The 23,230-nt window shown below is 36.1% G+C and overlaps 2 protein-coding genes across 8 annotated transcripts in view; both read left to right on the plus strand.

Moving 5' to 3' along the window:
* Positions 1-1,004: 1,004 nt before the first annotated feature.
* Positions 1,005-8,270, plus strand: CTXN2 (cortexin 2). Of its 5 annotated transcripts, none has more exons than XM_025998665.2 (4): positions 1,058-1,142; positions 2,850-2,884; positions 7,113-7,200; positions 7,837-8,270. In XM_025998665.2, the coding sequence occupies exon 4, from the start codon at positions 7,894-7,896 to the stop codon at positions 8,137-8,139; it is 246 nt and encodes an 81-aa protein (XP_025854450.1). In that variant the 5' UTR covers positions 1,058-1,142; positions 2,850-2,884; positions 7,113-7,200; positions 7,837-7,893; the 3' UTR covers positions 8,140-8,270. The 5 variants fall into 5 exon arrangements, with proteins under 5 accessions (XP_072594570.1, XP_025854451.1, XP_025854450.1 ...); XM_072738470.1 differs by lacking the exon at positions 1,058-1,142 and adding an exon at positions 1,670-1,732; XM_025998666.2 differs by lacking the exon at positions 7,113-7,200 and having other exon boundaries at positions 1,044-1,142.
* Positions 8,271-12,133: 3,863 nt separating this feature from the next.
* SLC12A1 (solute carrier family 12 member 1) overlaps positions 12,134-23,230 on the plus strand; it is an 89,890-nt gene continuing 78,793 nt past the window's right edge. The window contains exons 1-2 of one of the 3 annotated variants that reach the window (XM_025998668.2): positions 12,134-12,213; positions 13,360-14,010. In XM_025998668.2, coding sequence (XP_025854453.1) covers positions 13,591-14,010 — 420 coding nt within the window. In that variant the 5' untranslated portion in view covers positions 12,134-12,213; positions 13,360-13,590. The remainder of the gene's footprint in view (positions 12,214-13,359; positions 14,011-23,230) is intronic. The other 2 variants (XM_025998667.2, XM_072738468.1) reach the window with 2 other exon arrangements.

Below are 23,230 nucleotides of genomic sequence, written 5' to 3' on the forward strand. Positions count from 1 at the left end.
GAGAATCTACAGGTGCTTGGAATTTGAAGGTTCTGGATATAGTATCCAAACACAAATAGAATTGGATCTTTAAAATTGAGCTGGACAAAAAGTCTCCTAAGTAAGGATGGGGGAAGAGGTTTTATTGTTGTTTTATCCCTTTGGTATTGTTTTGCTTTGCTTTCAATGTCATTTAAATTTGGATTCTATGTATTCAACGCTGTTTAGAAAACGTGCCTTGCAACTACATATGGGCTTTTATGGAGCATTCTTGTCCTGGTGTATTCTAGCTCAGAGGTCTCACTACGCAACATTTCAGCACCTCGGACAGCGCCTACACCAATCCCTAAAAAGCTTGCGGGGTTTGGGGGCAGAGAGGTGGGGAGGGAAGGATCTGGTTGGGTTTGCATGGAAAAGGAAAGGTGAAGAGTAGGAGAAAATAACTCCAAATGACGCATGCGGTCCCCAGTTAAACCAATACACTTTCACTCTCGTCTTTCTCTCGTCGGATGAGCAGAAAGATGTAAGTAGCGTCTACTCCCCGACTGAGACTGCGGTCAAGAAGCGCAGCCAAATGCCCGCGGCACAGCCACTGATGCAGAGGAGAAGAAAACAAGGGTTTTAACAATAAATTAATTAAACTTCCACTGCCTTAGGAAACCAAATGGGTGACGAACTCCGATGGCTAACCTGCAGTGAGTGTGATAGGAGTGAAAATGAGCAGCTTTTTTTTTTTTTTTTTTTTTTTTTCCTTTTTTGCAACACTGAGGAATAGATGGAGCCTGTTGCTGCGGTGGCCCATTCCCTTCCCCCTCTCATTTACCAACTCTTCTGTGTCACAAACACAGACGCCTTCACAAACGCGCGCGCGCGCGCAAATATTTACACTCGGCCGCAGCAGATCAATCCAGGCACAGGTTCCTGCAAATACACTCGCGCGCGCACACGTACTTCGCGGCCGCCCACGTCCTCTCTTTCTCACCGACAGATACAGACATTTACACACGTAGGCCAGGAGACGCTAACCACGGTCCTGTGACTCCACGCAGGTTCCCAGGACACGCCTCATACATTGTTACTGAACCGATCAGCGAACACAGACAAACCTGCCAACACTTAGACCTACTGGCTGGATTTCATCTCCATGGCAACAAGCATGGAAGGTGAGACATCGCTGTCTGCGAAGTAACTTTCTCCCCCTACCCTCCGCAGTAGCCCACAGGGTTCAAGCGCAGGTCCAGATGAAGCCTGTTCTCATTCTCCTGTATTTCTGAAGCTAGGGAGCGGAGAAGGGGGGTGGGGGGCGCGGGGATGGAGCCTGCAGGTCTGGTCAGTTCAAATTCTAAAGGAGAAAAGAGCCCTGATGTTTCCGCTGCTGCAGCTGCTGTTGCCAAAAAGGAAAGAAAAAAAAAAAAATGTGTGTTTGCAGTTAGCTTGCTGATGCTTCTCCTATAATATTTTGTAGGGGGTTTCTATGCTTCTTTAGTTTAATATGCCCAAAGAGAAGTGGGGACAAACAAGGCAGAATGATGATGACAGTCCAGGTTTCTCTAGTGAGACATTTTGAAAATTTTCAGACCTGATATCCAGTGCTTCGAAAACATCCAATGTCAGAGTCCTTGGGGAGCCATGGGAAGACGCTCTTAAGGTTGAAATCTGAAAGGTTAGAGAGGGGGATTCTGACAAATTCCAGGGTTTTGGATCTCTGGGAAGGCCTGCAATTTATGTACTTCATCATGATGAAGACATCTGGGTTTGTAATTTAAGGTTTTCCTTTAATTCCAACACATTCCATTCCTAATGATTAACTAGCTCCGTGCAGAAGTGGCCTGAATAATTCTTTTTTTCCCTGTTTACTTGGAATGGGATTTAATAACCTTGATATTTGGTAGGGTAATGTTGTGTATGTATTATGGGAGGATTCATTTAAGCCTGGGTTTTCTTATATGCCTCATTTCATGAAATCATGAGTCTTCATATTATTAGCATCAAAGATTACTGTATCTGATAACCAATATCAAAATACTTTTCACTGAAAATGCCATATTCCACTATAATAGTTGTTATTTCAGATATACTGTTTGGACTATCATTAATAGATAAATAAACCAGAGGGAAAAACCTGTTGATTAAAATAAAATGCAGGAAGTTCTTTTTTTTTTTTTTTTTTAATGGGCATATACTTTTCAATATTGGTATCTGCATGGGGCACCTGGCTGGCTCAGCTGGTGGAGCATGCAACTCTTGATCTTGGGGTTGTGAGTTCGAGCCCAATATAGTGTGTAGAGATTACTTTAAAAATAATATCGGCTCCTGTAGTTGCACATTGTAGCAAACTATAGGTTTCTGGAAAGTGAAATTTTATATTTCTAATCAGTAAACTTATTCATAGAAGAAAAAAATCACATACAACATTCATGTGTATGAAAGGCTATAAAATATAAAATTATAAAAATAGATTAAAATACTGTTATTTTTAACTGCTCACAATAGTATGTATGACTGATCATAGAAAGACTTTGCTTATTGGTTATTAACTACAAAACTATTGAGTGGGATTTTGGCCTTTTGGTCTACAGGTATACCATTGGCCCAATCCTATGACTCATCAGGACTTAGAAATCCCGGTTCCTGACAGTTGCCATGAAGGAAATGATGTACTTTCAACTCAATTGCTCATTTCTAAAGTACCTAAATGTTGATCTTCATATCCATTTTTTGTGGGGTAGCATATTTAAAATAACTTTTACCACACTATTTTACATCTACTCTTTTTTTAAAAAAATTCATTTCTTTTTTCTTAACAGGGTTTATTTATCCTGGTTTTATAACTTCACAATTTAAATGTCTCTCATTTTTCTTTTTCCCAGTAAACAGGATATTAAGATGATGCTTTCTCTCTGAGGTAGGCATTAAAATGTCTGTTTTACAGAACCTATTGATTTGTTTTTGCTTTCTCCTCTCTGTCATGGATTAGAGAAAGTGAAAATGTGTCTTTCATCCACATTCATTGAGTAATTCCAGATATCTTATTAATTATGAAGAAGTCAGTATTGTAAATGGAGAGTTCTACTAATTTTTAACAGTATTTTGTTATTAGCAATACTTTTTTTTTTTTTTATCAAATTGTGCTCTATATCAACAGAAGGGCACAAAGCTCATTGCACTTAACAATATAGCCTCAACAACTTCAGGTTTGCTGTTGAAATGAGACAAGTTGTTCATTTCACACAACAAGTAAAATGCAAAGTTTGGGCAAACATTTGAAAAATTTAGGGCTGAAAATACTCGTATTTCAACTGCTACACATATCACTTAAATCACCAACAGCATCTATTTGCCAAACATATTGTTAGGCAATCGCTTAACTTTTTACTTATTTGCTTGTGTAGACACTTCTTTTCAACCTTTAAATACTACCTTTTAAGTTGTTTTCCTTGACTTGAACTTTGTTTTCATCTTTAGTATAAGGTAGAATTTTAAAATGAATGTAGAAGTCCAAATTCTTCCCTCCTCTTTATCATTCCAATTTTTGGTTAAAAATGGAAAATTCCTAATTCTTTGAACCCCAGTGAATTTACTTGGCTCCACTTTTAAAAGCTGAATATATAATCATGTCCTTATTATCGGAAATAATTGGTCTCACGATCTCAACTTTTGCACTTAAATTTTTGTGCAAGTAAAACTTCCTTTGTGTCAGGTTTCTTTTATCATTTGGCTTCACTTATTCATTACCCATCACTCCAAAACCCTCTTCAATATAGTGTCACCCCTGGTCATTCAACCAAAATTTTTACAGTGATGAAAAACTTCTGAATGCCAAACCCAATGCCCTGTTTTTCAGCACTTAGTTTCCACCAGCGCTGCAGAATTTGACACTGTTTACCAATACCTATAGAACCTCTAGCTTCCTTTATTCCAGGTGACTTCCTACTACAGATCCACTTATGACTCTGATCATTCCATATACAATTCCACTAGCAGATCCTGCTTTCTTCTTGTAAGAAAGGGATTCTTTGAGGCTCATTGCTAGGATTCTTCCATTTTCAGTCCTTTTTGGTGACTGCAAATAGAACCTTAATGCGATTACATCAAAACTGCTTTCTGGATCAATCCAGAATGAGTAGATCTGGCTTCCTACAGTAACACTTCAAATATTTGAAAGCAGCTGTCATCCTCTTTGATCTTCCCTTTTCTGCAAACCTCAGCAATTCTTTCCTTAAATTTTGATCTGTAAATGCTTCTATGTATTAACTTTATTTGACAATAATATCCTTAAGATAGTCTCCCCACCAGCAATTTTATGCTGGACAACATGATCTGGATTAATTTGTTTAAAACTGCCTATTGACTAGAACTAAACTTTTCATTTACTTTTTTTAAAATTTTTATTTATTTATGATAGTCACACAGAGAGAGAGAGAGAGAGAGAGGCAGAGACACAGGCAGAGGGAGAAGCAGGCTCCATGCTGGGTGCCCGATTTGGGACTCGATCCCGGGCCTCCAGGATCGTGCCCTGGGCCAAAAGCAGGCGCTAAACCGCTGAGCCACCCAGGGACCTCCACACTTGTCCAGACTTAATGGAGTACAGTCATCTTTGATACCTCTCTTTCCATGGCCTACTACCTTCCATCATTTGCCAAAACTATCCCTGATATCTTTATAAATATCTTTCAAATATCTTTCATTTCCTCTCCCACACACCTACTTCATAGTCCAAGCCCTCATTGCTTTTCACTTGGACCATTTCTTTCCCATGATGCTCCTTCCCTGAAATCTATGTCTATTTTGGCCTCATCATAAGTTTAGACTTTTGGCAAAGAAATTGTAAACTCTTAGCTTGACAGTCAAAAGATTTTACATTTTGGCTCAACCTACCTTTCCAATGTTTTGTTTCTCATATTCCCCTTTGCTTGTGCCAAACTGCTCTGAACAAATTCAGTACTTTTCTGCTTTCATATTTATTGTAATGCTGTTTCCTTCCTCAAATATCTAAATCTTCTCTTTCATGACTCAGCTCAAATAAAATCTCTCACAAGAAAAACTTTTCCTGATCTCTAAATGAATGAAATCTCTGTTCCCTCTAGATCTTTGCATCTCTTTTGTCATCAAGATGTTAAAGACAATAATACTAATCCCATGTGGTTATTATAGGGATTAAATACAATAATAGGGCAGCCCAGGTGGCTCAGCGATTTAGCGCCACCTTCAGCCCAGGTCGTGATCCTGGAGACCTGGGATCAAGTCCCATGTCTGGCTTCCTGCCTGTTCCTTCTCCCTCTGCCTGTGTCTCTACCTCTCTCTCTCTGTCTCTCACGAATAAATAAATAAAATCTTTAAAAAATAAATAAAATAAAATAAAATAATAGATGTAAAGCAATGTTTGGTATCCAGTATATGTTAAATACAATTTTTTCCCTTTTCCCTTTAATTGCTTTTGTAGAAGCCTATGCTGTTTTCTTCCTGTTTGTACATGGATCCTCTCCCCTGCAGGTTGGAATTATTTGGAGTAAAATCATATGAATCTTTGTGGGAATGCTTTTATTAATCAATCTGATAAAAACAAGCAAGAAACACTGAACTCTGAGCTTCTGGATTTTGATATTTACTTCAAGGCCAATTTGTTTTTTAAATCAAACTAAAGCTTTCTTATTCATTTCAACTAAATGTTAAATGTTTTTTGACATGTTTTCTGGATGTCTAAAAATCAGATTTTCAGAACCAGAACTTTATTCATCAAAACTTAAATTTTTCAATAAATTTACTTTGATTCAGTTCAAATATTTATTGGATACCCATGATATGCCGGGAACTATATTCAGTACCTGAGAGGTAGTTATTTTTCCATTTAAAAAGAAAGTAATTCACTTCACAGATTGTCTGAGATTCTCAGAACAAGGCAATATATGGTATGGTAGATAATTTAACAAGGAATTTTGTATCTCTAACTAGGAAGATACTATGTTTTATTTTAAAAGTAACAAATGAGTTGAGTGTTCTATTGCTACAGCTAGAAAATACCTCTTTTATTTGTTTGTTCAGTTGATGGGTTTTATACAAATAATACAGTCTAGTAGATTAATCATTTAGAGCTAACTGACTTAACTCATCTAATGATCAGCTATGACCCTGTGTCTCTGTCTGCATTAGGATTCTTAAAAACAAATACATTCAACTAATATCATAATTATACGTAGAAGAAAGAAAGAAAGAAAGAAAGAAAGAAAGAAAGAAAGAAAGAAAGAAAGAAAGAAAAAGTTCTTGTTAAACCCCAAGGTCGTTAGATGTTCAGTCCGGTCTCATGTCTTCCACAGGATAAATAGAACAAGAGCTCAATTAGAAAAATCACTCTGAGCCACATAAGTGATACTAATTTTTTTTTTAATTTAGAGTATAGTCACTATGCCATATATAACAGGGAAGAAAAATGGTTTGATGGAAAGAAGTTTAACAGAGAGGTTTGAAACAATTTTTTCCATTTATTAAACAAACAGTATATCCCAAGTGTATTAAATGTTTCTAACACTTAAGATTTGAATATAAAGCTATTTTGTAATACAAACAATTATAAAATAAAATATTGTTTAATATTAACTGGTTTATTCGTTGGTAAATAACTTTGAAAGCCACGGGTTTGTTCTTATTAATTACTTCCTTTCTTTACTCCTTACATGCCATCCCTCTTCTGTCTCAATTGCTTTCTGAAAATTGAATCCAAAAAAATCTGAAGGGTCAGTTATTTTAATAAATAATTCTTTACAATTATTATTAGAAAAAGCAATAATAAAAACTCAAACACAAACATTTGATTATTCTCTATTACTGGATGACAAGCTATTTGGTAAAAGGTCCTCTCAAGAAGGGTGGCTGTGGGTTAGTAACCATTTGATTTAATTAACTGATCTCAATTTTAATTAATTAATTTAATTATTGTTAAGGTATCAAATGGGAAAATCTATTTTTTGTTCATTCAACCCATACTTTCTGAACACTTTTGCTGTAGTTTTAGAATCTCAGCACAGAAGGAGCTTAGGACTAGGAATCTGTTTGGGAAGAGAACTGGGAAGCTCATCTTGAAGTTGAATGTTTATAAAAAAAACATGCTGTTTAACTTGGGTTTTATGTTTATTTAGGGTGTTCTGAAAGCTAATGGGGATGGTGGGGAGATGGCTAATGATCCACAGCTATTGCTGCCTGCTATTTGCAGGATACTATAATAAGGTACTGTTTTTATTAAAATAATTTAAATATATATATATATATCTTTAAGAAATTCATATTTACCACTATAGAGTGGTAGTGGGAAGAAAAACACAAGTACATAAGTCAAAAAACTAAGAGAATGAAAAAGAACGAAGACATACCTATTTAAAAGTATCAGAGTCTGTATCAGACAAAAGGCACTGGAGACAGACCTTAAAACATGGACCTTAGAGAGCTTGACCAGTTCACACCCTATGATTATTTATGGTGTTATCTGCACGTGAAAAAATGAAGTAAAGATTAGATGACAGTTCAGGTCAAGGAGGCAGTGACTTAACTATCTCACAATGAATCAAAAGCTTCTGGGGTTAATTATTTGAATATTCCCTTTCATATCTGATTTTATATTTAGTGCATGTAGGTAAGTTTTGGATGTCCACAAAGGCCATTACTGTCATTACTGTAGTCTGTCATTACTACAATAGAAATAGCATCTCCAATGATAATTTGATCCTGATCCATATCTGATGATGTTTTCATGTGTCTTTTGTGAATTAAGTCAAGAAGGTTTGAAAACTGCCAGATTTTAGAAAGCAATTACCCGCTCACTAATATACATGAATAAGACTAAACTGAGTCCAATTTTGTATCTAGGCCAAGAGGTGACTCCAGCAGGAATTCTGAAGAGCCATAATGATGTGACAGTGAATAATGAGTAGTACCTACTGTGGCAACTCTTCAGCTAAGATGAGTGTCAACGAAGTATCAGCTTTTTCATTGACTCTGGAGCAAAAAACTGGCTTTGCTTTTGTTGGAATTTTGTGTATCTTCTTGGGACTTCTTATTATCAGATGCTTCAAAATTCTCTTAGACCCATATAGTAGCATGCCTTCCTCTACATGGGAAGATGAAGTTGAAGAGTTTGATAAAGGAACATTTGAATATGCACTTGCGTGAGAGTTCCACCTTTATGGTTTTTAGGCTTATACCACTGGGACACATGGAAGATACATTGTAATTTCCTTGAGCATGCTGGAAGAGGCTCATTTCATTCACTAAATTCAATAAACATGTGTGGTTGGACAAGTCATCTAATCTCTATGGACTTCAGTGAGGAAGCTAATCAGAGGATTTTTAATGTCCTTTTCAAATCTAGTGCTCTATGAACTCTGTGAATGTATCTGGAAACCCAGAGATCTGAGATCAATGAAGATTTAAGATATCATGAAAAGCTTTCCAGTTTAGGAATCTAAACTCTTATGATTTGAATTTTAATGTTGACTTAGTCAAGAACTAGCTTTATGACCTAGAAAGCTAGCTAAGGGGCACCTTTTCACATCTGCAAAACAAGGATAAATAAACCTATCCTTCATATTTTACAGGAATGTTGAGAGGACCAAATGATGCATAATGAATGGGAAAGCAATTTGAAAACCAGAAAACGTTGTCAAAACATACCTTGAAATTATTATTTATTCCCCTCATTGGCAATAGTAATAGAGATTCTCAAACTTCAAAAAACAATGGCCTAGTGTAAGATATTCTCTTTTCTATCTTAATTCTCTTCATTTGATAAATGAAAATATAGAATTATTTTATTCTAAAATTCTTTCCAACTACAATTTCTGACCCTTTATGATTACCAAATGGAGGAATATAGTAGGAGATAAATCAATACAAAAATATTTGTGTCACCAGAACGCACAACTGCCAAACATACCAAAAAACGAATGACTACTACTTACTCAGAGTTAGCACTAAATTGGATGCTTTCCATTTATTATGTGACTTGACATACTTATGAATCCTTTGAGTTCAAAATTACTATTTCCATTTTATTTATTACCTTAATGTCCCAGGTGAGGAGCTGAAGTTGAGAGAGCTTAAATAACTTCCCAAGGTCATCAAGCTAGAGAATGATTGTGTTAGGAATTGAATGTGGGCAGTCTAATGTCAAAGTCATTGTTTGTAAACATCATGCTATACTCCAAGACACGATCCTCAACATTTTTATATATCTTACAGAGATAGTTACTGCTCAAGTCTATGGCACTCCAAAACAAGCTGTCTCATCCCTGATACTTTCCAACTCCTAATATACTTAGAACACATCTGTGTTGGTTGTTAATCTTCTGGACCAAACTCACACCTCAAGGAGCTCTTTGAACCCCAGTAGGTAGAGGAGTGTCAGCCTAGGACACCTTATAGCCAGTCAGTAGTTTGGTCCAAGAACATTTCATTGAACCAAGTCAGCCAGACATACTAGGAGTTGTATGTGCCCAGGATGCTAGGTATCTCCTTCGTGACCCAGGTTTCTAAAGTACTTGTTAAGATATATGCCCAAGTACAAGATGCACCATTTTCCCCAGGGAAGACATTGAACAAGACCGTCCATTTTGGTCACTAGAACATAACAAGACCAGCTCTACCCTTCAAAGAAGAAAGACTCTAAGACCCAAAACAGAAGATAACTTCATGAAGTATGAGCATTGTTTCTGAAAGTTCACCACTCACAAGCTTTCCAGATATCATCAATTCGACCATAGTATTATTTTCAATCCCACTAAATGGAAATTCTTTTAACCAAAATTGTCCTCATCCATGGAATTTATTCATGATCTATTGTTCACCTTAGATTTTTGGGGGGCAGCAGATGGGAAAGAGTGGTCAGTGTCTATATTTTCAGAACCAGAAATAATACAAAAAATATGAGAAATGGTTATAGTATGGATACATCATGGAAACTTCATGAAATGCTAATTCTTTTAGGAATGTCCAATGTCATAGTTAGATCATTCTCCAGCTACACTTTCCCCAGAGCCCTGTCAGGAAAGACAAGAGGAAAATTAAAGGATCATACCTCCAGAAGTTTTCCTCCTGTTACCTTACCCACATACCTGAAAAGCCTAAATTGGGTTTACCTTTCAAGGTTGGCTTTATGGATGGTGTAATTTCATCCATATCCCCCAAACCATCTCCCATCTGCTCTAGAATGTCTGAATCCCCTTAATAGAGAACAAAGACTTTCATTTCACAGTTAGAGATAAAAGGCTTAGAATGAAAATGTCTGGTTGATGTAAGACCAAGACTGAAACTAATTCACAGGACACTGTAGTCAGGCAGGCAAGCAGCAAGGATAAAGGAAATTGACCACCTTTGGATGCATTCACAGTCCTTGGCAGAGGAAAAAGTTCAAGGAACAAATTGGTGGGCTCCTGAAAGAGGCATTGAGGAAATGGTTGAAGGAAAAGGGGACTAGAGATGGTAGAAATAACTGCCAGTGAGTTCACAGCTTCCATCCAGGGCCAATCAATAGGGTTTGTTTTGAGTCCTAGCCCCATCTTAGCTGTTCTAAATAGCAACAGCCAGATGATTCTGAAATGAATTTGAATCTGAAAGGCATAATTCTTATGCCTTCTATGCGGGGAGTCAGAACCCTTTGTTGAATGGATAAATGGCTTGTATTTAAGAACAGACTGAGTTAGTGGTACATAGTTGTAATTCTGTCTCTATTTCTGAAACAGCCTTATGACATTAGCCCAATTGATTAGTATGACATTTATCTAGTAGAGTCTAGGGCATTTTACTTAGGTGTCTCCAAATCCTTTTCTACAGTCCAGCATCTTTTCACCCATCTACCTTTCCTCCTACTTTATTAGAATAGTACCTATCCCAATCTCTAATGATTCACCCTGGAATCTTTGACTAAGTCAAAGGTTTTTTTTTTTTTAAGATTTGTATTTATTTATTCATGAGAGACACACAGAGGGAGGCAGAGACATAGGCAGAGGCAGAAGCAGGCTCCCCGTGGGGAGCTGATACGGGATTCGATCCCAGAACCCAGGGATCACAATCTGAGCCAAAGGCAGAAACTCAAACACTGAGCCACCCAGACACCCTCAAAGTCTTCAGTCAATTGTAAATATTTCCAAAATAATAAAAGTGTGAAGTACAAACCAGTACTGATCTAAATCCAACACACAAATTCACTCATTTAATCCACTCAATAACTGTACAGCAAAGTCGGTAACATTATTATCCACCATTATTGGTTGATGAGAAAGTTAAGGCAAGAGAGATTGATTAATTTGCCAGAGCTTACACAGAAGTGGCACAGCTGGGCTGTGAATTGAGTATACTGACTCACTTCAGAGTCTTGCTCCTAACCACTGTGTCAAGCTCCAAGTGTGCTGCTCAGGCAGCTGGAAATCACTTGGATAGCTTCTAACGTAAAAGACAAGGAGGATCCATTCAATCACCTCAACTGAAAACCAATGACAGAACCTGCACAGCGGAATTGTTTGTGCTGTCTAAATAATCACCACCTCACAGATTTGAGCAAAATCTTTCTCTCAATAAACCAAAAATACCAGGTTTGATATACATGTTTTGCCGGGTAGAGACAAAAAGACCACTGGGAAACTTAGTCACAGTTTCATTATTGCTTGAAATAGTTTTCCCACTAAGTAGAAATATTTTCAATAAATCACTGATTTTATATTCAATCTGCTCACTTCCTATTCAGAGAAGAATTAATCTAATATCTACTACAAGCAAGATAAAATGATTTCAAATACCACTTTCTAGTTACAAAGTATAGAAATTATCTCTGGAGGCCTTTATTTTGCTGTATGTGCTAAGCAATAGGAGGTCACCAGGAATCATGTGAAGACAGTGGGATTCAATTTATTTAGCACCAAACAACTGAAGCACTGCTTATATTTTGTTGGGTGATTAATGCTGAACAATCCAACTCCCCTTACAAATTAAAGAAATTTTATATGACTTCCTGTCTAAATGGATTAATGGTTTACTACTGGTTACTAGCTGAGGTGGTACTCAGGGCTAATGACTGGGGAGGGCCTACAGTATTATTCCACACCAATCACTGCTCAATCACCTCTTTCAATGAAGATTCTAACCAATAAGAAGAAGCCTATGGTTCTGGGCTGAAAGCTAAGTGCCCCATATATGCCTGGGTGATGTTGAAACAGGTAATCCTTCCTGAGAAGAAGGTTCCTTCTTCTGGTGGTAAGTTAAAAACCTCTCTGGGTGGGATAAAAATCACAATTAATATTATGTCATAAAGTAGATTCTGAGTAGTGAAATAAAGGCAAAGGATGTCAAGGACTATGAAGAGAAGTGAGATGTTCTACAAAAACTAAAGAGATGACAGCTTCACTTATAATTTTCCCCATAAAAGTTTATTTGCAAGTTGATGTTAAGATTTTTTTTTTTTTAGTTCAAAGAAATAGCCTAATAGTTCAAAGAAATAGAAATAACCTCAAGAGGTAGGTGCGTTTTTGTCTGTTTTTCTAAAAAGCCAAAATTTAAAATATCAATAAAGACATATTACTCTCATGAAAGAATGTTCTAAGATGGGCTCATATCATGGATTGTAAAGTGATTATATGGTTTATTTATCTCATAGTCAAAAATAAGCTTCTCAATGAATTTGAGACTATTTCATTGAAGGGAATCCATAGGGCATGGTTATCTTACCTAAATAGAGCATAAAACTTTATCAAGGATTGAGATTTATTTTCTTACACTGAATACTCGTATTTTTTTTAAAGATTCCTTGATAGCATTTCTAAAACATTCAAGTGTTTGAGCAAATGAAAGGCTAGTAAAAGATCCAAGAATTTATAAAGCTATCTTCTTCACAGGATGTATTTTTATAAACTAATAACCTGTAATTTTTAGAAGTTTTAAAAATATTTTTTTTTAATTTTATAATCATCATAGAGTATAATCATCATTATCACATAATATGTGTTCATATCAATGATAAAATACTTTACAGTTTCAACATTCAGTACTGTCAAGGAACTGTATTTCAGACTGAGGATATTCTTATCGGCTCTTACTATACTCAATTGGTAGAGTTATTCTTTTCTAAAATCATATTAAATCCAACTGCAATGAGTCTAAGCAAGTCCTATAAACAAAGATAACAGTTTCATGACTGCATTGAAAATTGTTTGCTTAAGCAGGTCCCTAGTTATTTATTATTGGATTTAATTGCTCAGGTGACTAAAGTTCCTGGACAGGTAATTTTTAAATGAATTTAAAATTGTATGTCTTGCGACATAAAACTGTTCCCTCATACCCTTATCCCTACTTAAGTGTATTTCTATTTCTTGAAACAAGTTTAATTTTCTTTTTCAATGGCAGCTTCGAAGAACATTCTGAAGATTATATAGGCGACAATGCATCAAGAATCTATTTATTGAGTCCTTCTAGAATAAAAGCCAGGAACTCCCTAATATAAACACATTAGTGTTTATTTTGAGGAGGAAATACAAAGATTAAAAAAAGAATAGACTAGTCAAAAAAGAAAGAAAGAAAGAAAGAAAGAAAGAAAGAAAGAAAGAAAGAAAGAAAGAAAGAAATCCACTTTGGAAGATGTCTCTGAACAACTCTTCCAATGTGTTTCTGGATTCAGTGCCCGGTAATAGCAATCGCTTTCAAGTTAATGTCATAAATGAGAGCCATGAGAGCAGTGCGGCTGTGGATAACAACACCGACCCTCCACATTATGAGGAAACTTCTTTTGGGGATGAAACCCAGAATAGATTCAGAATCAGCTTTAGGCCTGGGAATCAGGAGTGCTATGACAATTTCCTTCAGAATGGAGAAACTGCTAAGACAGATGCCAGTTTTCATGCTTACGATTCTCACACAAACACATACTACCTACAAACCTTTGGCCACAACACTGTGGATGCTGTTCCCAAGATTGAGTACTATCGCAACACGGGTAGCATCAGCGGGCCCAAGGTCAACCGACCCAGCCTGCTTGAGATTCACGAGCAACTTGCAAAGGTAAGCTTCAGGGCACAGGCAAGTATCCTCCCTCACTCCTTCAGGTGATCTCCTGCTCTGTAATAGTGCAATGAATGTCACAGTGTCTGGTGGAGGGGTCTATTCCAAACCACCCTTCTTCCTTCCACCACAGGCTCTAGTTTCCAATAACCAGAAAATGCAGAGAAGCGTCTCACAAATACTCACTGACTAAGCACAGAGAACTCAAGAATTAGCTCTGAAAGTTAGGCAATGTGTCGTATCCTGTTTATGTTTTCGTCCACTCGTTTGCACACTTGGTTAAACACGTCCAGCTAAATACTAAGCTGGTTTCACCGTAGTATCAATGCCTCCACAACAGTTTAAAAAAAAGGGGGGGTGGGGAATCACTGGCACTTGCAGTAGTTAATACTGTGGTGCCAGCCTTTGGAGCACATGGGTATTTTATATTCTTTAGAGAGCGAAGATTTGTAAGATTCAGCGTTTTATCCCTTCCTCTTCAAAACTTTGCCTGAGGCTCCTGAATGCACTTAAGCATGTAAAAGTAACTAAATTAAATTTAAGTACAGAAGCAACAGACGTGGCTAAACTTTTCATTATTTAAGGAATATAGCCAGGGTTCCCAAATCTGCTAGAAGCATGAGGCAGCACTTTTTCTAATCTTGTAGCAAATCAGTTATAAACTTGGTAGATTTCTTCTTCTCTACCTTGCTCTAAAATACTTTGAAGCACTTTATCTTCCTAGAGCACAGTTTGGAATGAATATCATTCTTTTTTTTTTTTTAAGATTTTATTTATTTATCATGAGAGAGAGAGAGAGAGGCAGAGACATAGGCAGAGGGAGAAGCAGGCTCCATGAGGAAGCCCAATGTGGGACTCGATCCCAAGGCTCCAGGATCACTCCCTGGGCCGAAGGCAGGAGCTAAACCACTGAGCCACCCAGGGATCCCCTGAATATCATTCTTTATGGATATAATTACTTGCTAAAAAGAGTAATTAGCTGTCACATAGCCAAATGGAGTTTACTTTTGCTCAAGTGTTGAGGTAAAATAAAAAATGGACTGAAACAATTCCTTTCATATTCATTCATTCAACAATTTTTTTAAATTAATCAATTACCCACCCTCGGGAGTCTGGGAATATTGCTTCACGAAAGACACTAATAAAAGTGAAAATGCCCCTTTAGTTTCTTTTCATTCTTCTTTCCACAAGGAAACTCATCTCTAAAACTACACAGGGCCCCTGACTCTGCATCCCACCACCAGAGACTGAGGGACTTCTTGAGGAAACCCCATGTTGGGAACTCTACCTTAACCTTTCTCGCAACAAGTCTTACTTGTTCCATATACCACATTGGCAATATTCAGCTTAATACTGGTTTCTTTACACATATAAGATTTAGGCTTTATCTGGGATATTTAGTGTTTTCATCAAAGGCAGTTAGCAATGTGACAATGTCAGAAGAAAAATAGCAGCCCCCATTAAGAATTTTGAGAAAAGGGTTGATTTGAAGTTCCTGAAATCGGACTGAGGTGTCACTTGGCTTTCTGTAGGAAAGAGGAGAGAAGAGAGAAAGGGGAGAAGGAAAAGAGAGAAAAGTTGGTTGTGAGAAGGGAGCACGGGAGTTTTCAAGATATGGGAAGAGCAGAAAAAGAAATTTAGGACATTATACAGAGCTTTCAATTTATGCTGAAGAAGTAAAATGAGCCAAGGTTATCTTTAAAAAAACCTAAAATTCTCTCCCACCATAATCAAACTCATTACATATGATAATTTTTAAAGCTTCAGCCTTTGTAAAGTCACCATCAAAATTTAAATATTCTCACTCACATTCCTCCCCCAATTTACAACAAAGCAAAGTAAAACTCTAATTCCATTAAAAAGGGAATGGAGCAAACTCACACAGATCTTTCGACTAATGTTGAGAGAAACGTAGCTTATTTACGATTCCTAAAGCCACAGTTTATGTAAATCTTTACATTGGGGGGGGGGGGGAATTCTCAGGGAACAATGGTCACTTGTTCAAAAGCCATCTGAATGACCATGATAGAAATGCAATACATGCATTTGACAGATTGCACAGCTGTTTGTGACATCGTATTCTTTTTGAAAAGATAAAATGAGACAAAGAATTAACTTTGACTCAAAGCTCTTTCTTCTCATCTGCAAAGGAATAGCAAATTAAATAGTTTAAAAATTAGCTTTGGTCCTAGAGTGCGTGGGTGGCACAGTCTGTTAAGCATCTGACTAGGTTTTGGCTCAGGTCCTGATCTCAGAATGGTAAGATGGGCTCTGCACTCAGTGTGAAATCGGCTTGAGATTCCCTCTGCCCCTCCTGCTTGTGCTCTCTATCTTTAAAATAGACAAGTAAAATTCTTTCAAAAAATTAGGTTTAGGCCCAGTGCCCTGAATAATCATTCTGAATGAATGAGTATAGTAATAAGTCGCTCTTTTTATGAATTTAGCCCGCACTCATCAACATTCATCTTGATTAAATCATACAGAAGTATCAACAAATTGGGAGCAGAATTCAAATACACCCATGGAATCTACATTCTAGTGTTTCTAAAACTCTAGGGCCCAGTTCACCTCTCTATATGTTCTACTTCTGTACTATCCTTTGATACCAGACATGAACAATCCAGGCCTTCTTCAATTCACCTCTTTCTTCCTTGTTAGTGATTTTGATCCTATTTCCCCCTGCTTACTTCCCCATAAAAGATGAAGACCTAGAGTGGAATGGAGCAGCTAATGTGCTACCTCTTTGTGGTCCTTGACATGTTTATGGTGGTCCCTCAAACTACAGCTAGAAATCATCAATAAAGCAAACATTGTATCATAATGCTCAGACACATCACAGATTTTGTATGCAAAAAATTATAATGTGAAAAAAATTATAATGCCTAAGTTATAATGTTTACTTAAACAATTTAAAAGTGGGAAGCAATAGACATAGTACAAATTTGGTGACATTTTTTTGTACCCATGATTCTAATGCTTTAAAAAGCCATATAGTAATGATACATTCATACTAAATGACAGGACATATTTAGACAGAAACCAGTTGGATTTGTGCAAATCCTGGTTATTACTTCCAAGTCAGAAAAAAAATTACATGACAATGTTTACCTAGTAGTAGAAATGAAAAGTAGGTTTAAAAGACATTATTTCAAGACTACCTTAACTGAAGCTCTAGGAATGATACATATTGACAAAATTTGTAATCCCAATGATTTGAGATCATAGTTAAATAAATCTTTTCATTTTCTATGTAGTAAAGAGCTAAATGCCTAGACGGGTGGCTATGAATTATGGATTTCCAAAAACTCTAGTTAAAAGCAGGAAAAAAATGACTCTATCTTTTGCTTTCTCTGCAATATTATACAAGCTACATAACTCCAACTGATATTGTAGGATGTTTGTGAATACTATAATTTTTATGTATATACAGTCTAGTATGTTGACTATAATGGATGGAAACTCAATAAATGATTGTTGATAATGATGATGGAAATTTTTGTATTAGCTGATTTTTATTTAAAAAGTAAAATATGGGCAGCCCAGATGGCTCAGCGGTTTAGCGCCGCCTTCAGTACAGGGCCTGATCCTGGAGACCTGGGATCGAGTCCCACATCAGGCTCCCTGCATGGAGCCTGCTTCTCCCTCTGCCTTGTGTCTCTGCCTCTCTCTCTCTCTCTCTCTCTCTCTCTCATTCTGTCTCTCTCATGAATACATAAATAAAATCTTTAAAAAAAATAAATAAAATAAAATAAAAAGTAAAATATACACTGATAAAATATTTAACAAGTACTAAAAATTATAGAGATGCCTCTTATCTCATAAAGATCTTCAGTTAGTCTCTACATGACAATCATTATTGGCAGTTTCTTATAAATCCTTCGAGACATTTTCTATGCCTATACAAACGTACTTACTTAAGTATCTATATTACTACCCATCTAATTTTCTGTCTATATTTTTTAAACACACATTGAAGCATATTTTACACATTGTCCTGTTTTCACTAAATAATATGCATTGGACTTCTTTCCATATCAAAACATGTATAATGATTATTAAACACCTGGCAAAGATTAATCTAATATTTTTACTTTGTAAAAATAATTCTACTTTTTGTGTCCAGTATAGTCCTGTGGCCACCTTTTTAAACACAGTTCCTAACTACAGAGCTAACCAAAATGTTTTTAAGGAAACCAACCATTTACAAACCAACGGAAACAAAAACAATGGAATGACTTCACACTGGGGCCATTAGGCTGTTAGCAACAAAAAGAAATTTGTGAATAAAAAGCATTAGGAATAGTGATTTGTGGAATCAAACTCTGTTGTAAAAACAAACTTTTTATTGAGAATTTTTTACCTATAAGGGTGCTCACACTTGGCAAATTCTCATTCAATCCTTAGAACGATTCTTCAAAGTAGGTACTGTTATTATTGCTATTTTATGGTAGCAAAGATTTTATAAAATCCTATGAATCCTTTAGAAGAGAAAACAAAACTTAAGTCAATAAACTTCCAAAGTCAAGCCAAGGTCATGTGTCTAATAAGTTGAGCCCAGTCTGCATGACTCCAGAGTCCATGTACTTTCCATCTTCAGCTTACTCTCCCATAGCACTCTGCCTTAGCTCATCTGACAGCTACAGGAAATAGTGGAACTCAGGCCCAAAGAAGAAATTGTATCTCAGTCCTAATGGGTAGAACAAGAGATTCTGATTCCTTTCCTGGAGATGCACCAAAAGATAATGTTGCTTCTCCTACAGAATTAATTTTTTTTAAGATTTTTATTTATTTATTCATGAGAGACACACAGAGAAAGGCAGAGACATAGGCAGAGGGTGAAGCAGACTCCCTACGGGGAGCTTGATGCAGAATTCAATCCAAGGACCCCAGGATCATGACCTGAGCCAAAGGCAGATGCTCAACCACTGAGCCACCCACTGTTCCTCTCCTACAGAATTACTTGTAGGTCTCAATCATTTCCTGTCATCATCAAAAGCATTTATTAGTTTTCTGTTTACAAGAACTGCTGTACACAGTGAACTAAAGAGATTTGATCTCTACTCCCCAGAATTTTATACGTCAAATATCATTGTTATGGGTAGAAATAAAGGACATGTAGTCAAATATGCACCACAGAAACCAGTGTGTAAATGCTTATATTCTGTAAAATGACAAACAAAAGTATACAAGTGCATTCTCTGAAAAATAATAGTTTCTAAAGTGTTGCAAAGTTCAAATTTGGAACTTTAGCATTCAAATTGAGGGTATCCAAAATTGGAAATATCATGAAGCCAAATAAATTAGACATGAAAATTGAGGCAATAAATGCCTCAATTGAAACCCAGTAAGGATTAGTGGCCACTTCTAAAATATTTGTTGGAGTGAAAATTTGCAACTAGAGACTCAGAATCTAATATTTACTAGAAGCTTTAGTTACAGTTTTTAGTATTCAGTAATAGATGGTGAGTAAACTAGGGGTTTCCTTGAAGTATATATGGAGAGTATTAAGAATCTTTTAGTTTTATTTTCTTATGCTGTTTATTTCACACATAGTTATCTTTTGGCCTAAGTTATCAAAAATATAAGTCCATTTGTGTGTAAGCTACATATTTTCAGACACAGTAAAATACTGAGATTATAAATGGTGACCATTGGTAGTGATTTAGAGGCATGGTTTATCTGTTGAAACAAGGAAGAAAAACCCCTCATTTTCATAATTTTAAATACTCCCCTATATCATAAAGGGCTAGTAATGTATAAATATAATAACATTGATCAACAAGATATAGAAATGTGACTAGACTCATGCTTTTCATTCTGAAATGAACCTTAGGAACTGATTCTTACTAGCATTGGTTTTAAAATAATCCCAGGGTTGTGAGAGGTTTAAATAGAATAATATTGGCCATGTGTTGATAATTATTGAAGTTGAATGATAGGCACATGAGATCTAATTATTCTCCCTACTACTGCATATATTTAAATATTTCAAGAAAGTTTAAAACAGTTGAGAGGGAATTCTGTAGTCCTAAATATTTATGGAGCTACTTCTCATTGATGTGCTAAGATTTCTACCATCCCAAGACTAAACAGTAAAAACCTAAAAACATGTATAGTAGCTAATATTATCTAGTTAGAATTTATATAATTTATAGAATAATTTATAGAATTATAGAATAATAATTTTTTCTTCTTTGATAACAGCTAGAAAGTATTTGTCATTTTTATGGGGTCTGAAAAATCACATATTTTATGTTAAATAAAATAATTTATGTGATTGAAGCTTCACTAATTTATCAATATTGGAGGGGAGACATGGCCTATTTCTTTTTCTTTCTTTCTTTCTTTCTTTCTTTCTTTCTTTCTTTTGCACTTCATTTTACCTTCTCTGAATACTTAATGCACAGGTAAAACTTTTGGTAAATAAATAATCATTCCCTAAAGCTATGCAATTTAAAATGCATTTACAAAAGGTGGAAGGGTCATCATTTATGGTAATGGAGTGTGAACAAACAAATTAATTCAAAGTATGAGGGGAAAACTGGTTTCAGGCAGCAATCATAAAACTTTTAGTCTTTGAGACTTTGGTCCCAAGTACATGCACCAGCCAGGAGCCTGCCAGCCACTGGTTATAGCTCACAGCCATCAAGTACCCACAAACCCTCGACCCAAAGTCTTTTCAGTACTTTGATGATAAGTTGACTTTATAATTGCCGTATGGACTTACAAAGGAGGCATTTATTAAAGAGTGAAACCAAATTTTGCTTTGCCATGTTAGAAGAGAAGATGACAAACATAGAAAAATGATTTTGCCTTAGAGTAAATTACTTCAAAGTAAGATTTTCAGAAAACCCATTGGATTTATCCTCCTTGGCAGTATCCAGGAAAGGTTAAGTAACTTGCTGGAGGACACACCCTGAATTAATTGCATAGCTGAAACTAGATTCCAAGTCTCTTAGTTCATATGGTACAGTGATTTTTCAGCTCCTGTAAGACAGTAAGCAATGGAAATGGATTCTGTACTTATAAATTTACTACCAGCCCTTTATAGTCAAAAGAAGAAATATACATTTAAAGGTTTTTTCCCCTCTATGGCATGCATATATTAAAAACTTTGAAACTCAAGCAGTTTGAACACATTCAACGAAGAAAGAGTTGAACATCTACATTGACTCTATTTTTGAATAGTTTTAGATATTTATTGCCTTACTAACTTCCATAAATGATGATTTCCCTGATATGCCTGCATAGAATATTCCTTTTGCTTCATATTGTGATGTCCTAGTGATAAATTGAAGAACTGTTAAATTGTGCCCAGAAGGGCATCTACCGGATAAAAATGTCCATTTAAGGGGAAATTTTAAACATCTTATTCATCCTTTAGCCTCTTTTGTAAGATTTTTTTTTACCATCATTGGTATTCTCATTAATCCAGATGTAAGGGTCATGGTTACCTTCGGAGTTCAGCTAGGAGTAAAGCAATTTCCTGGACCAAACCCTCAAGTTCAGGTTTAATCAGAAAACATAGGTTTTATTCCCAAGATTGCCTTTAAAAAGCAAGTGACTAGGGTTCTGTCTCATGGGATCCCCAATTAACTGAGGAAAAGGAAATTGCCTTCTCCTTGAATGAGTAGCTGCTGATAGTCTGGCCGTGAGATCTTGATTAACTAGAATATTGACAATTTTAAAAGTTTTTCTCTAATCAAGTCAAATAAATGAATTTCTTAACCAAATAATCTCTTCAACATTCATGGGCATTTTAACACATACCTCAATTCTCTGCTCTCATTGATTTTCTAGTTACGGAAAATGAAAGTTACATCTGAATCACTCAGCTGCCTTATGAGTATAGAATCTATTCAGAGAAAAATAGAATTTTTAATTGCCTGGAAAAAAAACTTCAAATGTTTCATCCATCTCTAATAGACTGCAGTGTATAGATAGGTGCACTCCAATATGATAGCGCCAGCCACATGCGGCTATTGAGCACTTGAAACGTGGCTAGTACAAATTGAGATGTGCTATCAGTGTAAACTACACACCAGATTTCAAAGGCATAGTGTGAAAAAAATGTAAAATGTCTCATTCATATTTTTTATTGATTTTATGTTGAAATAATATTTTATATAGGTCTATTAAGTAAAGTACATTATTTTTTAAAATTTATTTATAAGAGAGAGAGAAAGAGGCAGAGACACAGGCAGAGGGAGAAGCAGGCTCCATGCAGGGAGGCTGACATGGGACTTGATCCTGGGTCTCCAGGATCAGGCCCTGGGCTGAAGGCGGCACTGAATGGCTGAGCCACCTGGGCTACCTGTAAAGTACATTATTAAAACAGCCCATGATCAGGTTCCTCCTACAAGGTGGGATGCCACTATAGCTAATGAATATTACATTGCAAAACTGAGAAAATGATATTGTACAAAAGTTAAGTGTATTTTTAAAATTTAAAAATCCAAATCTGAATTCATTTATTTCACTAATTTCCTTTCACTTTTTAAAAAGGAGCTACTGGAAATTTTTGAATTACATACATGACTTGCATCTCTAGCTGGTACAGATAACCAGTTTCTGCCCTGCTGGTTCAGCCTCAATTTCTGTGGACTTTGTTTACCCGTATCTCATATTGGTGTGAACATATTGTGTCAGCCTTCAATTATCTGTGCAAATAGGGACTGAGGATGCTTTAAATTAAGATATTCCTCAGGTAATTAAAGGCAATATTATAACTATTAATTTCATTCAGTTTTACTCTGAATACTGCCAGAAAATAGTAAGATGATCTGACTTGAGATTCATTCTCTTCCCCTCCTTTTTTAAATGTGGGTTATAGAAAGGAAACAATGAGAAATGAAATACCCAATAGGGATGAAGAAAGAGAAAAGAAATAGGAGGCAAGAATGGATAAGAAACTAGGTCATCTGTTCTTCAGTGGTAGAGCTTGGGTGGCCTTCAAATCTACTTTATGGATTCAGTAATGTTTTCTGATGACCTGCAGTATGGTAGGCTCTTGGTTGATATTGAGAAGTAGCCCACATCCTTACCACATTGTATTGCACTGGTTACCCAAGTGGCTTACTAGTGTGAAAAAAAATCTTGTGGAATAACAAAGCTGGAAGAAATCCTTACTTACATAGATAAGTGCAAAAAACATGGAGACAAGAAGTCAGTCACTTGGAGCAAATAGCCCAAATTAGAGTCAGCTTACAGTAGGTATGCT

Source organism: Vulpes vulpes, chromosome 15, assembly GCF_048418805.1.
Source record: "Vulpes vulpes isolate BD-2025 chromosome 15, VulVul3, whole genome shotgun sequence".
NCBI lineage: Eukaryota > Metazoa > Chordata > Mammalia > Carnivora > Canidae > Vulpes > Vulpes vulpes.

Excerpts from the sequence above, each read along its gene's own strand:
- CTXN2 (XM_072738469.1), top strand. The coding sequence starts at position 7,894 with ATGAGTAGTACCTACTGTGGCAACTCTTCAGCTAAGATGAGTGTCAAC.